The 12,844-nt window shown below is 46.0% G+C and overlaps 1 protein-coding gene across 2 annotated transcripts in view; it reads right to left on the bottom strand.

The window, feature by feature from the left end:
- Nucleotides 1-293: 293 nt before the first annotated feature.
- The window catches only part of LOC102407761 (adaptor related protein complex 3 subunit sigma 2), a 40,768-nt gene continuing 28,217 nt past the window's right edge, over nt 294-12,844 (bottom strand). The window contains exons 5-6 of one of the 2 annotated variants that reach the window (XM_006058216.4): nt 3,546-3,653; nt 294-1,965 (exon numbers count right to left, since the gene is read on the bottom strand). In XM_006058216.4, coding sequence (XP_006058278.1) covers nt 1,837-1,965; nt 3,546-3,653 — 237 coding nt within the window. In that variant the 3' untranslated portion in view covers nt 294-1,836. The remainder of the gene's footprint in view (nt 1,966-3,545; nt 3,654-12,844) is intronic. The other variant, XM_025271799.3, reaches the window with a different exon arrangement.

The following is a 12,844-nucleotide window of genomic DNA, read 5'->3' as shown; positions in this document are numbered from 1 at the left end:
ATGAACCATGGACTTAGGCAGTCAGTCTCAACTCTTAGCCCTGTGTGACCTAAAGCAAGTTACTTGACCCTTCTGAGTCTTACTTTCTTGACTTGCAGAATGAGAGATATTAATGTCTGTTGTAAGGATTGCGGAAGGATCTTGCCCATGCCATCTTACAGAAAGTATCAAATAAATAACATTTTCCTTCTTTGTTCCTACTTCACTTTAAGCAAATTATGAAAGAGGAATTTGAACAGGCTGAAATGTCTGTTAAAAAAAAAATGAAAACTTTTTAAAAGAACATCAGAGGCTTTGACATTGGACAGATATATTTACTTACATTTCCCTCTTCCCACATAAGAGCGTCTACCTTCTGAGCAACACTGCCCATCTCTGAGGTTATTGGAGAGGTTCCGAAAGACTGAAGTTAAGAGGCTACAAGGAATAAAGGACATCCACCACAGGAAGCACTGTTCAAAGCGGGAGAAAACGTGACCTGACACATGGTCTCGGTGGGCACACCTCAGACAGGCTCTGCGACATCAGGAGGCCTGAGGAAACAGTCCGGGCCACAGCCAGCAGGCACGAGAAGCCCCCAGGCTGGGAGACTTAACAGCATGGTACAGCGAGCTCCCTAACCTCAAGGCAGCTCAACAAGGCACCTGAGCCTGGCCCCAAGGCAGTGCAGGGGTAAGAGGCGCTGCTCCGAGGAGCAGCTCCAGCTCTAAGATAACCAACCACAGGCACAAAGACCCTCACCACATGGAAAACATTTACAGGTTTCCACAGTGAGCTCTAGTGAACTGTCACCTTAGGGCGCAGGGTGAGCCCAGAGCGAGTTCAGGGAGGGACCCTCTGAACGTGGGGAAAAGATGCTGTGCTGCCACAGGTCTCAGCCAGCACGCTCCCTGTGTCCCCAGGTCCAGAACAGGGGGCCCCGGCTCAGGCTCTCATGCTCCACAAGCTGGTGCAGACTGCAGTGGTTTTCCACCCAGAGAACACCCACAATTCAGAACACAGCAATAGACCCATCTGCTCCTCGGGAGGAGAATGTATTTTAAACCTGGAACAGTCACAATTCTGAGATGTTCCACATGTTGTCAACTTTGCCTTCTACAGACGTGGGGCCCTGCCCCTTTGACGGGACCCGCTCTGGCTGTGGGAAGTACCCTCCCTATGGGCAGAAGTGTGCAGGCAGGCAAGCAACAGGCTTACAATTTGGACTGTGTCCTGTAAACGCACAGCTGGGCGAGCAGAGCTGGGACTGTGGCTGTGGGGAACGTAGGTGGGGTGAGAAGACTGGGCTGTGCCCAAGGATTCTGGGTGTGCCAACCCTAGGAGAGCCAGCAGGCTACTCTGGATCACCTTAAATTCCTGTCCTTGTTTGCCATGCCCCATGTTTCCAGATCTAGAGGGTCAATCCGTTCCCAGCTACGGCACCTCGCCATCACAGTCAATGCTGCAGGATTTCAGGGAGCCTTCAACTCAAGGTTGAAGCCTCGAGTCAGCACACATCCTCGTTGGGGGGTTCTGGGATCGGGGTGGGGAGAAGGCTCTCACTACAGTCCCCAGTCCCTGGGAGTGGCTGCACACGGGAGGGAAAGGGGGCATGTGACTTGGGCACCTGACCACCACTGAGGTAGCCAGGGACCCTCACATCCAGTCGCCGTGTCCGAGAGATGGGCAAGGCCGCACATGTGAGAAGGCTGGCAGTGGACACAGGGCTCTTTCCTGCTCCAGGACAGTGGGGGCCAGGGCCCGAGGCTGGACTCCTTGAGGGCGCAGAGCGGATTGTGCTGCAGGGCTGGCTCAGCTCTGCTGGCTCCAAGGACTCAGTTCAGCTGTCTTCCACTCTCAGACAAACTGGGACAGGTTGGGGACCTTGATGTTGAGATCGCCAATGTTGATGTTCCGGGGCATCTCTGGCAGGTTGATGTTCTTCACAGCGGACACCGCCCGGGCAGGTGCGGCTGAAAGGCCACCCTGCAGAGATATAAAGGCAGCTGTGTGATAAACTCACTGTAATCTGCTTAATGTTTTCACAACAAAAAAACAAGTGAAAGAGGGAGAGAAAATGTCCAAACTGAGTACATGTAACTCAAGCTTTGATTTTTCCATCCTATGCCTCAAAGGTGGCCAACACAATTCTTTAGGTCAGTGGGTCCCGCAGTAAAGGGGCCCACACCCTGCACCCCGGAACACGTGCTGTGTCTCGTGCAGTTTCCTGGCCCCAGCGCCCACAGTGCCTGGCACACAGGGGCTGCCCAACAGATGCCCGCTGAAATAATCAGCTCGGTTTAACCAAGTTGTCTTCAGTATCAGGGTCACTTTTCAGGTTACAAAACAAAAATACAACACTTTCCTCAAGAGACTGAAGACTCTTAACAGACGAGTGCAGTCACAGGGACATTCTTAACGGAAAAAGGAATGTCCCAGCTTAGGACAACTGCTTGCCAACTAATAACATGAGATGGAAAAGAGCTGGCTTTGGAAATGACATGTGGCCACAGACGGGGGAGGCCACAGAGGAGGTGGAGCACACACAGACACGGAAGGGCTGGAGACAGAGCAGGGTACCCGCGGTGAGCCCCAGCCCTCCAGCGGCCCAGGCGTGCGGAGAAGGGCAGAAGCTGATGAGGACATTCTCAAAACCGTTTCCTCCTTCTCGACCACTTTCAGGATCCTGACTCCAATCCCACCCTTGCCCAGCAAGTCTCTGTTTCTTCTACTTTCCAAACCTCTGGCCTCTGACTCACTTACTATTCCTGGAAGCTTCCCAGCCTGCATTTCTAAGAGAACTCTAGTTGCCACAATAGCTGCGGTTTGGAAAAGCTTCTTCAGCAGGACTGCCAGTCCTCACAGAAAGAATCCCTGGTTTCGCAAGATCAAGCTCTGATACACAAAGCGGTGAAGTTCTTTAAGACCCTCAGATAACTACAGAGGTAATTTGTCATGCTTGCTGTCCCATTTGTGAAGGTGTGTGCCGGTAACCTCTGCTCCCTGGTACAGCTGACGAAGGTGATGGAGAGACCTCAGGAGAACAGGGTAGAATGTACTGGGAGCATCTGTATCAGACTCAGCACTATCAGGGGGTGGCCTGGGAGTAAGCTATTTTCAAACTCAGCCCAAACTCTACTGTAGCTTTTTATCAGGCTAACTGGAAACTGGCCACTCTGAGGTTTGACAGACACCACAAGAAGTGGCTGCTGGGAGCCAGACTCTCAGGCACACAAGCTAGGAAACCACACTGGAATCTGAGGTGATTCTGGGTCCCCCAGGGAACATGTGGCCATGAAAGGAGGAATTACAACCCACATAATCCCCCAAGCCAGAAGCGGTCTGCCTTCCTGTGCCACCTGGCTTTCCATTCACACTTTTAGCCTCATTCTCACCTGTTTAATCTTTGAACAACCAATGAGTGTCAATACAGTCAGGGAAAAAAAGAGGATGGAGCAGAAAACACTCCTAAGGTTCCACAATAATCCAACTCCACACAGCAGCCATTCCTCCCTCTGCCCAGGTCTTCTCTAACCAGCCACGGTAAAATTCTAGCAGTGTCTCACCTCGGACTTCTCCAGCCTGTTCTGGGCTTCAATCTGAGCCACGATCTCATTCATGTTTGTTTCCAGGACCATCCCACCCATCACCACCTCCTGAAGGATGTAGTGTACCTGCATGGGAAGCAGAAGTGAAAAGGGTCAGAGCCCCCTGTGGTTGTGAGGCTGTGGCCCCAGAGCAAACCCTGTGGGCTCTCCTGCAGCAGCAGAGAGGCCAGACATGACACTGGCACCTGATGCGCAATGAACACCTCCGCCCCGTGGATCACCCACCTCCCGGGTGAGGCCACAGGGGACTCCCCCACATTTCAGCGTGTCAAGACACAGATCTCCCCCAGGACCAGTGGCAGGAGGGCCTGGCTACACTCAAGGCAGGGTGGTGCTGCATGAAGTCAGACTGTGTGTAAATTTCAGCTCCATTATTTGTGAGCTGAGTGACCTTGGGCAAATGATCCTTTTAGTGCTTCAGGTTCCTTCCAGGATTGTGGTAAGGGCTGAATGTGATAAGCTGTATAAAGCACCTATGTGGTGCCTGGCACACACTGGGCTCTAAATAAATAATGATGGCTTTCATTATAAGTGTGATCATCATAAATACCAACTGGTATTCAACTAGCCCAGCTATGACAGAACAGTTCCTGTCTGTATACATTTCCATGTGAAATATGTTATCCTCCAGGCTTCATAAGCTAGGTCATAACAGGCCCATCCTCTGGCACCCTCCTCATATGTTCTAGCTTAGAGAGGAAACCAGGTTCAGCACGAACACCTCTCTGGTCACGGGGCTCCCATGTGGGCCTTCCACCCAGCTCACAGTTCTCAGACTGCGGTGATGGCCGAGTACTGTGCTGATTCAGCAACTCTACACTATGCATGCAGGGAAGCTTTCATGGAGCCCCAGGTGGGTCAGGTCAGAGGTGCCCACTGGGGTATGTAAGGGCTGGTATGTCACATTTCACATCAAGTCATATCAACATGGCCTTCAAGGCACTTTAGTTAACTTGGAAAGAGACCACCTTGTATGGTCAACCAAGTGCCAAATTAGTGGGACAGCCCTACAGGAAGTCCAAGAGGGGAGACAGTGGTGGTCAGAGAGGCCAGAGCCAGCTTCACAGACAGTGAGAGACCTGAAGCTGGGCCTGATACCAGAGAAGCAGGGAGGAAGATTTCAGCTGGTGTACGGTCTGAGGCGCACCTGGGTCTGGCTGGAATGTCAGGTTTACACGGGAGAGAGGCTGAGAACAATGCTGAGGAGATAGTTTGGGTCTAGGGCAAGGTCTCTCAAGCTGCCACTTGGGGCTGGAGAGTTCTCTGTGGTGGGGGAGCTGCTCCGGGCACTGTGGCAGGTGGAGCAGCACTCCTGGTCTCTGTCCACTGGATTCCAGAGCACCCCTTCAGCTGAGACAACACAAATGTCTCCAGGTATGGCCAAATGTCTGCAGGGGCAACAACTGTCTTCAGCTGAGACCACACTGGTCTAGACTAGACTAGACTGCGGAGGATTCGAGGGCCAATATGCTCCACAGTACGGAGAGTCAAGAAAAAAGACATGTCCGTGTGTCTGTGTACTTTTGACATATGACGTTTACTGGCCCATCAGTTCTCCATGTTTTGTTCACAGTAAGCGGGGAAATACACTAACAGCTGCAACTAGAGTACTTCTGGCCTTGAGGGAGGACACTAAAGCACACCTTCAGGTACAAATATGTTTCCCTACACTAATTAAGCCTTATTAACCACTCTTGTGTCTACACTCACATGAGGTGTTCTTATATTTTACACAATATGAACTATTTCATTATCTATATGCTAAGGAGATTTAATAGTGAAACTCTCATATATAGATAGTTTATAAAACGTTAAACAAGTCTGGTTTTAAAATTAGTCTCTGGGGAACTACACTGTTTATACTTCCCCATCAAGAAATAGGCTTCAGAAAACAGTATGATGTTTCCTTAAAAAATTAAACATAAAATTACCTTATTACTTCTGGGATTATCCTCAAAAGATTCAAAGAGCGCTTTGTACACCTATCTTCGCAGCAGCATTACTCACAATAGTCAAAAGTAGAAAGCAACCCAATCAATGAGTGAGCGGATAAATAAAATGTGGCATATACATGGCAATGGAATATTATTCAGCATTACAAGAAAATCTTGCAATGTGCTCCAACATGGATGAGCCTTGAGGACATCATGCTAAGTGAAATAAGCCAGACATAAAAGGACAAATTCAGTATGGTTCCATTTATATAAGGTACATAGTGGTCAAAATCATAGAGGCAGAAAGTAGAATGGTGACTGCCAGGAGCTGTGGGGACGAGGGAATGGGGATGCTCTTCAGTGGTATGCAGTTTCAGTTTTGCAAGAGAAATAGCTCTAGAGATGGGCTGCACAAAAATGTGAACTCATTTAACACTACTGAACAGTACATTTAAAAATGAAGATAGTAAGCTTTATGTTATGTAAATGTTACCACAATTAAAAAATAGGGGTCTCTATACCAGTACTCCTAGTATTTATTCTTTGTAAAGCATGCCTTTTTCATGGGGGGAGTGGTACTTGTTGAGCATCTACTATGTGCTGAGCACTTTATATGTAACTTATTTTAACTTTATAACATCCACCTGAGGTAAACTGATAGGTGGAAACTAATACATGGAAAAGTCAATAAACTGTCCCAACCTCACATATTTAGCAGGTCATATTTAGTGACCTGATCACTGAATCTAGGTCTGACTCCAGAGCTCATGTTTCCACCATACTTCCTCAAAATCCCAAACTGAGTCTTTTACTCTCTTCTTCTAAACATAGAGGAAGACTCTACATGGAATCACTTTAGGACTTGCCTTTGGTGTGTCAAAAATAAAGCAGGAATTCTTCCATGTTTTCTTCCCAAGGTCTAGACCAATGCCCAGTGTGGAGTAGGCGTGCTGAATGAATAACAGGCTTTTCATAAATCTGAACAGAATCCTCCTTGGGGTTTAGTGCTTAAAAGATGGATAACAGTGTGGTGGAGAGGCTTCATGGGGAAGGTGTAGTAAAAGGCCTAACAGAGGATATAAGGGGACCAGTGGTTGGTTAATAGAAAACATTAATCTGATTTGAACACTGCATTGTGAAGTCATAATTTTTAAATGTTATTCAAAAAGGTATTCAAGTTCAAGAAGGAGAAATAAACAAAAATGCAAACTCCATTTTCAACAAACTGAAGATAACCATAATCCAAGGCTCCCAATTAAAAAGCAGAGACATCACTTTGCCCACAAAGGTCTGTTTAGTCAAAGCTATGGTTTTTCCAGTAGTCATGTATGGATGTAAGAGTCGGCCCATAAAGAAGGCTGAGCATCGAAGAATTGAGCTTTTGAATTGTGGTGCTGGGAAAGACTCTACAGAGTCCCTTGGACAGCAAGATCAAACCAGTCGATTCTAAAGGAAATCAACCCTGAATATTCATTGGAAGGACTGATGTTAAAGCTCCAATACTTTGGCCACCTGATGCGAAGAGCCAACTAAGTGGGTGTAAAAGCTGTCAAAAGCAGGGAGCCCAAGCAAGGGCTCCTTTCCTTTTGAAAAGAAAGGATGCTATAGAGAGAGGGCATGGGAGCTGGAGAGCTCAGGAAGGCCTGCAAAACATGCTTCTTGTAGGTGAAGGACACACCCTCTGTGACCCAAGTTTCCTGATTTTTGGAAGATAAGCGCTTCCTTGGACCTGAAGTTGGGGCTAAATGAGAAATCATCCAAATGAGCTCTATTTTGCCTCACAGAGCTGGTCTCTGTGGAGCAGAGAGGGCAGTCTTTGCATAGTAGAAAAATCACAGATGTCCACCTCTCTTGGCTGGGTAGAAATAAAAGTAAAGAAACTCGGCTGGAACCTGAAATCATGAGAACAACTGCAGTCAGCCTGGAACACAGACTTGGTACTTCCCCTAAACAGCATCCTGCAAATAGCTGGTCCCTGAAAAACCCACCTATTTAAAGATGAGTTATAAAAATGAAATCTGCATGGGATCTATATAAAGATACAACAAGAAAGAAATTAGGAAAGAAACAGGAAAACCAAAGGGCAGACTAAGACTACATGTCAGAAAAATGCTGTCATAGAGCAGATAAAATGCAACAAAATATTTTACAGAATTGAAAAAAGAAAACTATGAAGCAAGAGCTCAAAGCCGAAGTGTAAGAGCTTATATGGGAGAAACGGAGACAAGAAGACATAAATGGAAGGAAAAAAAACACAGAGAAATGAAGAAGAATCTGGAAGGAAGAAAAGGGAGAAGAGACACTGCTAAAAACACAGGAAGGAGCGAAAAGGAGAGAAATTTTTAAAAAGCAAATAAAAGGAACCAGACAAAAAGAAGAGTTAACAGCAATAGGGAGAAAATGAGTTACAGAAGACAGCCAAGGAGATAAAACATAATGTAAAAGAGACCTGTAACATGGAACAGAAGAGGGATGTAAAGACTCAGCTCATAACTGCTGCTGCTACTGCTAAGTCGATTCAGTCGTGTCCGACTCTGTGCGACCCCATAGATGGCAGCCCACCAGGCTCCCCCGTCCCTGGGATTCTCCAGGCAAGAACACTGGAGTGAGTTGCCATTTCCTTCTCTAATGCATGAAAGTGAAAGTGAAGTCACTCAGTCGTATCCGACTCTTAGCGACCCCATGGACTGCAGCCTACCAGGCTCCTCCATCCATGGGATTTTCCAGGCAAGAGTACTGGAGTGGGGTGCCATTGCCTTCTCCTTCAGCTCATAAAGATGATGCAAAAATGTAATTCAAGATGTTCCCGAAAACGCACATTGCGTTCCAGGGAAAAACTGACCCAGAACAGTCAGTGCCGAGACAGACCTTGAAGGTACGGTTTCTCAATTTCCACAAGCAGGTGAAATGATCAAATCACTTAAAAGAGGGACACAAGCTTGAAAATTCCCACAGTAAAACTCAATGTTGGCAGAAAAAGGAGCAGTATTTACAAAAATTCCCAAGGAAAGAAAAGGTAACTCAAGAATTTTACACCTAGGTGACCATCAATTAAGAGTAACAGAATAGAAATTCCTCTGTTTTGAAGAAAAAACTTCTGCCAACCAAGAGATGACTGGAAAAACCGTGGCAGAAAGACTGTCAGTGAGCACTGAATTTCCTTACTGGTAGGACTAAGACAAGTGGGGTTAGAGTGACAAGAGAATGTCAATGCTATATGCTTTGACAATGCAGAAAAACGAGAGCTAGCAGAATTAGGAAGATGGGGGGCAAAGAGGGAGGCAGCAGATTAGTAACACTGATTTCTCTACCCCCAATGAAGAGCATTTAAAACCAACAACTCTTGTAATAAAGAGTTATTTTGACTTTGACTGTGACTTTTCCCTCAAAGTCCAAGTTTCTACTACAATCATCTACTACAGACACTACTCTGAGAGCCACCAAACTTTTGGTGTAGAGCCCACGGGATCTTTTCTACCGGTTAGACATCAATGGGGGCTTCCCTGCCGGCTCAGCAATAAAGAAGCCATCTACCAATGCAGGGAACATGGGTTCAATCTCTGGGTTGGGAAGCTCCCTCTGGAGAAGGAAATGGCAACGCACTCCAGTACTCTTGCCTGGGAAATCCCATGGACAGTTGAGCCTGGTGGGCCACAGTCCATGGGGGTCACAAAGAGTCTGACACGACTTAGCAACTAAACAACGTCTATGCAATTTCTCTTGTATACAATTCACTCATAATATATCATCTACAATTTCCAGTTTCTCTAAAGGACAGGGAGGACTCAGATTTCTGTGAAACAGGAAGTACGGAATTTTTCTAGACTTTAGGAGTCCTCCTGCTCTGGTCTCCTTTAGTTATCCTGCCCAAACCAAATTCAACTTCATTCCTCTTTTAAGTAACTTGCCTTTCCAAAGCAAGATAAGTTTTATAGAACAAATCTTTTTTCTCACGTATGGTTTATCTGTATATTATTAATTATGATAAATGATTTAACCACAATACCGATATAACTGGCATCAACAGGTCTGGAGCTATCACAACTGACCTTTGGTAACCACAGTGACTCATGTGGTGTCAATGAGCCGAGGATGAGCCACGGGGGATTAGCTCACCAGATGCCCAGGTTAACCTGACAAGTCGGTGAAGACCTTTCACTGAACCTGCAGCGAACCATGGAAGGTGGGTGAGCTTTCTTTGAGTGGAGACAGAGGAGCCTTGAGAAAGTTGGAGGTTGCCAAGCATGAATGTGGGGAGAAGACAGTGGAGAATCAGCACCAAACTCATGTACCTAAAAAACTACAGGTAACAAATCATAAAGAATGGTTCTGACAAACGACACGAGCTGACTGATGGACTGAACTTGAGGATGCCAGAAGCAATAGGTAAAACCTCAGAGAACACTGAGAGTTAAAGATCAAATCAACAAAGGGAGGTGGAGGAAGAAGAAATCCAAAACCTGATGAGGGAGGGGCACAAGAACAGAAGAAAGCAGATGTAAAGGTCTTCGAGAGTCCCCTCACAACAGTCAAAAAGTAGGAATGACTAGAAGTCATGAGGTATATAGCTCTGAAAAGCAATCTAACCTGCTATCAAGACTATTTCCCTCCTCCCTCCCCCCTCCCCCCACATGTGGACATCTGTCTCCCATTTTTCTTTTCCAGGAAGCTGTCACATCACCCTCCCTCCAGAGGTACCTGCTTCTATAACTGGTCCCGCTGGGCATCCAGTGTAGCCCCCTCTATTCTTTTCTGTCTGTATAAGCTAACTGTTTGAGGCCTTCCCCGTCTCATTCCCTAGAGGCAAGATGAAGGTCCTGACCTGAATATAAGTTTGTACCCTGGGCTCTCTCAGAAATTTTCCTGTGACCCAGTTTACTGATACAGAAAATAAGAATAAATCTGGTGCATGCTGAGCATTCACTAGTGCTTAGGTATAGCTTTGGGACTCCTGGAAGGTGTGATTCTTCTGTTCTGAAGGACCTGAATCAGAGGTTCTGTGCCAACAAAGGCTTGGTAAGCAGTTGCACTGTGAAAATGCACAGAAAGGGGAAAACAGCCCTGGGAGGTATTGAAGGAGAGTTAAATGACTGTCTAACCTGCTGGGACTTCCTGATGGAAAGAACGCACTTCTCTAATTGGAACAAGGGCTTATGGTGCTGCCGACTCTGCTGAGAACTGCTAATCCTAACCCTCACTACCTTCCACTATTCTTCATGCTGATCTTCTTAAGCAGTTCTGTAAAAATCAGAGATTGCAAAAGGAGCCTTTCAAGATTTGAGGTGATGAACACCCAAGACTTTGGTGAAGTAAATTCAAGAAAGACTGAAGACCTCTCCGGGCTGAGGTAATCACCTCTTCTCAGTGATACTGCTGTGTCCAGTATGCGTCTCGCCCGAGGCACTCAGCTCAGTGCACTGTCATATTTTTCACTTGTCTGTTCTTCTCCTTGAAGTTCGGGAGATCTTCAGTTCAGTTCAATCGCTCAGTTGTGTCCATTCTTTACAACCCCATGGACTGCAGCACGCCAGGCCTCCCTGTCCATCACGAACTCCCGGAGCTTACGCAAACTCATGTTCATCGATCAGTGATGCCATCCAACCATCTCATCCTCTGTCATCCCCTTCTCCTCCTGCCTTCAATTTTTCCAGCATCAGCATCTTTTCCGTGAGTCAGTGCTTCACATTAGGGGGCCGAAGTATTGGAGCTTCAGCATCAGTCTTTCCAATGAATATTCAGGGTTGATTTCCTTTAGGACTGACTGGTTTGAGCTCCTCGCAGTCCAAGGGACTCTCAAGAGTCTTCTCCAATACCACAGTTCAAAAGCATCAATTCTTCGGTGCTCAGTTTTATTTATGGTCCAACTCTCACAACCGTACATGACTACTGAAAAAAACCATAGCTTTGACTAGACGGACCTTTGTTAGCAAAGTAATGTCTCTGCTTTTTAATGCGCTGTCTAGGTTGGTCATAGCTTTTCTTCGAAGTGTCTTAATTTCATGGCTGCAGTCACCATATGCAGTGATTCTGGAGCCCAAGAAAATAAAGTCTGTCACTGTTTCTTCTTTCCATTGTTTCTCCATCTATTTGCCATGAAGTGATGGGACTGGACACCATGATCTTAGTTTTCTGAATGCTGAGTTTTAAGCCAGCTTTTTCACTCTCCTCTTTTACTTTCATCAAGAGGTTCTTTACTTCCTCTTCACTTTCTGCCATAAGGGTCACAGATATATCATCTGCATATCTGAGGTTACTGATATTTCTCCCTGCAATCTTGATTCCAGCTTGTGTTTCATCCAGTCTGGTATTTCGCATGATGTACTCTGCATGTAAGTTAAATAAAAAAGGTGACAGTATGTAGCCTTGACGTACTCCTTTCCCAATCTGGAACCAGTCTGTTGTTCCATGTCCAGTTCTAACTGTTGCTTTTTGACCTGCATACAGATTTCTCAGGAGGCAGGTCAGGTGGTCTGGTATTCCCATCTGTAAGAATTTTCCACAGTTTGTTGTGATCCACACAGTCAAAGGCTTTAGTAAAATCAATGAAGCAGAAGTAGATGTTTTTATGGAACTCTTTTGCTTTTTCTATGATCCAACAGATGTTGGCAAGTTGATCTCTGGTTCCTCTGTCTTTTCTAAATCCAGCTTGAACATCTGGAAGTTCATGGTTCATGTACTGTTGAAGCCTGGCTTGAAGAATTGTGAGCATTACTTTGCTAGTGTGTGAAATGCGAGCAACTGTGAGGTAGTTTGAACATTCTTTGGCATTGCCTTTCTTTGGGACTGGAATAAAAACTGACCTTTTCCAGTCCTGTGGCCACTGCTGAGTTTTCCAAACTTGCTGGCATGTTGAGTGCAGCACTTTCACAGCATTATCTTTCAGGATTTGAAATAGCTCAACTGGAATTCTATCACCTCCACTAGCTTTGTTCATAGTGATACTTCCTAAAGCCCACTTAACTTTGCACTCCAGGATGTCTGGCTCTAGGTCAGTGATCACACCATCGTGGTTATCTGGGTAGTTAAGATTTGTTTTGTATAGTTCTTCTGTGTATTCTTGCCACCTCTTCTTAATATCTTCTGCTTCTGTTAGGTTCATACCATTTCTGTCCTTTATTGTGCCTATCTTTGCATTAAATGTTCCCTTGGTATCTCTAATTTTCTTGAAGAGATCTCTAGTCTTTCCCATTCTATTGCTTTCCTCTATTTCTTTGCACTGATCACTGAGGAAAGTTTTCTTGTCTCTCCTGCTATTCTTTGGAACTCTGCATTCAGATGGATATAGCTTTCCTTTTCTCCTTTGCCTTTCGCTTCTCTTCTTTT

The sequence above is a fragment of the Bubalus bubalis genome, chromosome 20, assembly GCF_019923935.1.
Source record: "Bubalus bubalis isolate 160015118507 breed Murrah chromosome 20, NDDB_SH_1, whole genome shotgun sequence".
In the NCBI taxonomy this organism is placed as follows: Eukaryota; Metazoa; Chordata; class Mammalia; order Artiodactyla; family Bovidae; genus Bubalus; species Bubalus bubalis.
Note: the sequence above shows the minus strand (reverse complement) of the source record. Positions and strands in the feature narration are given on the sequence as shown.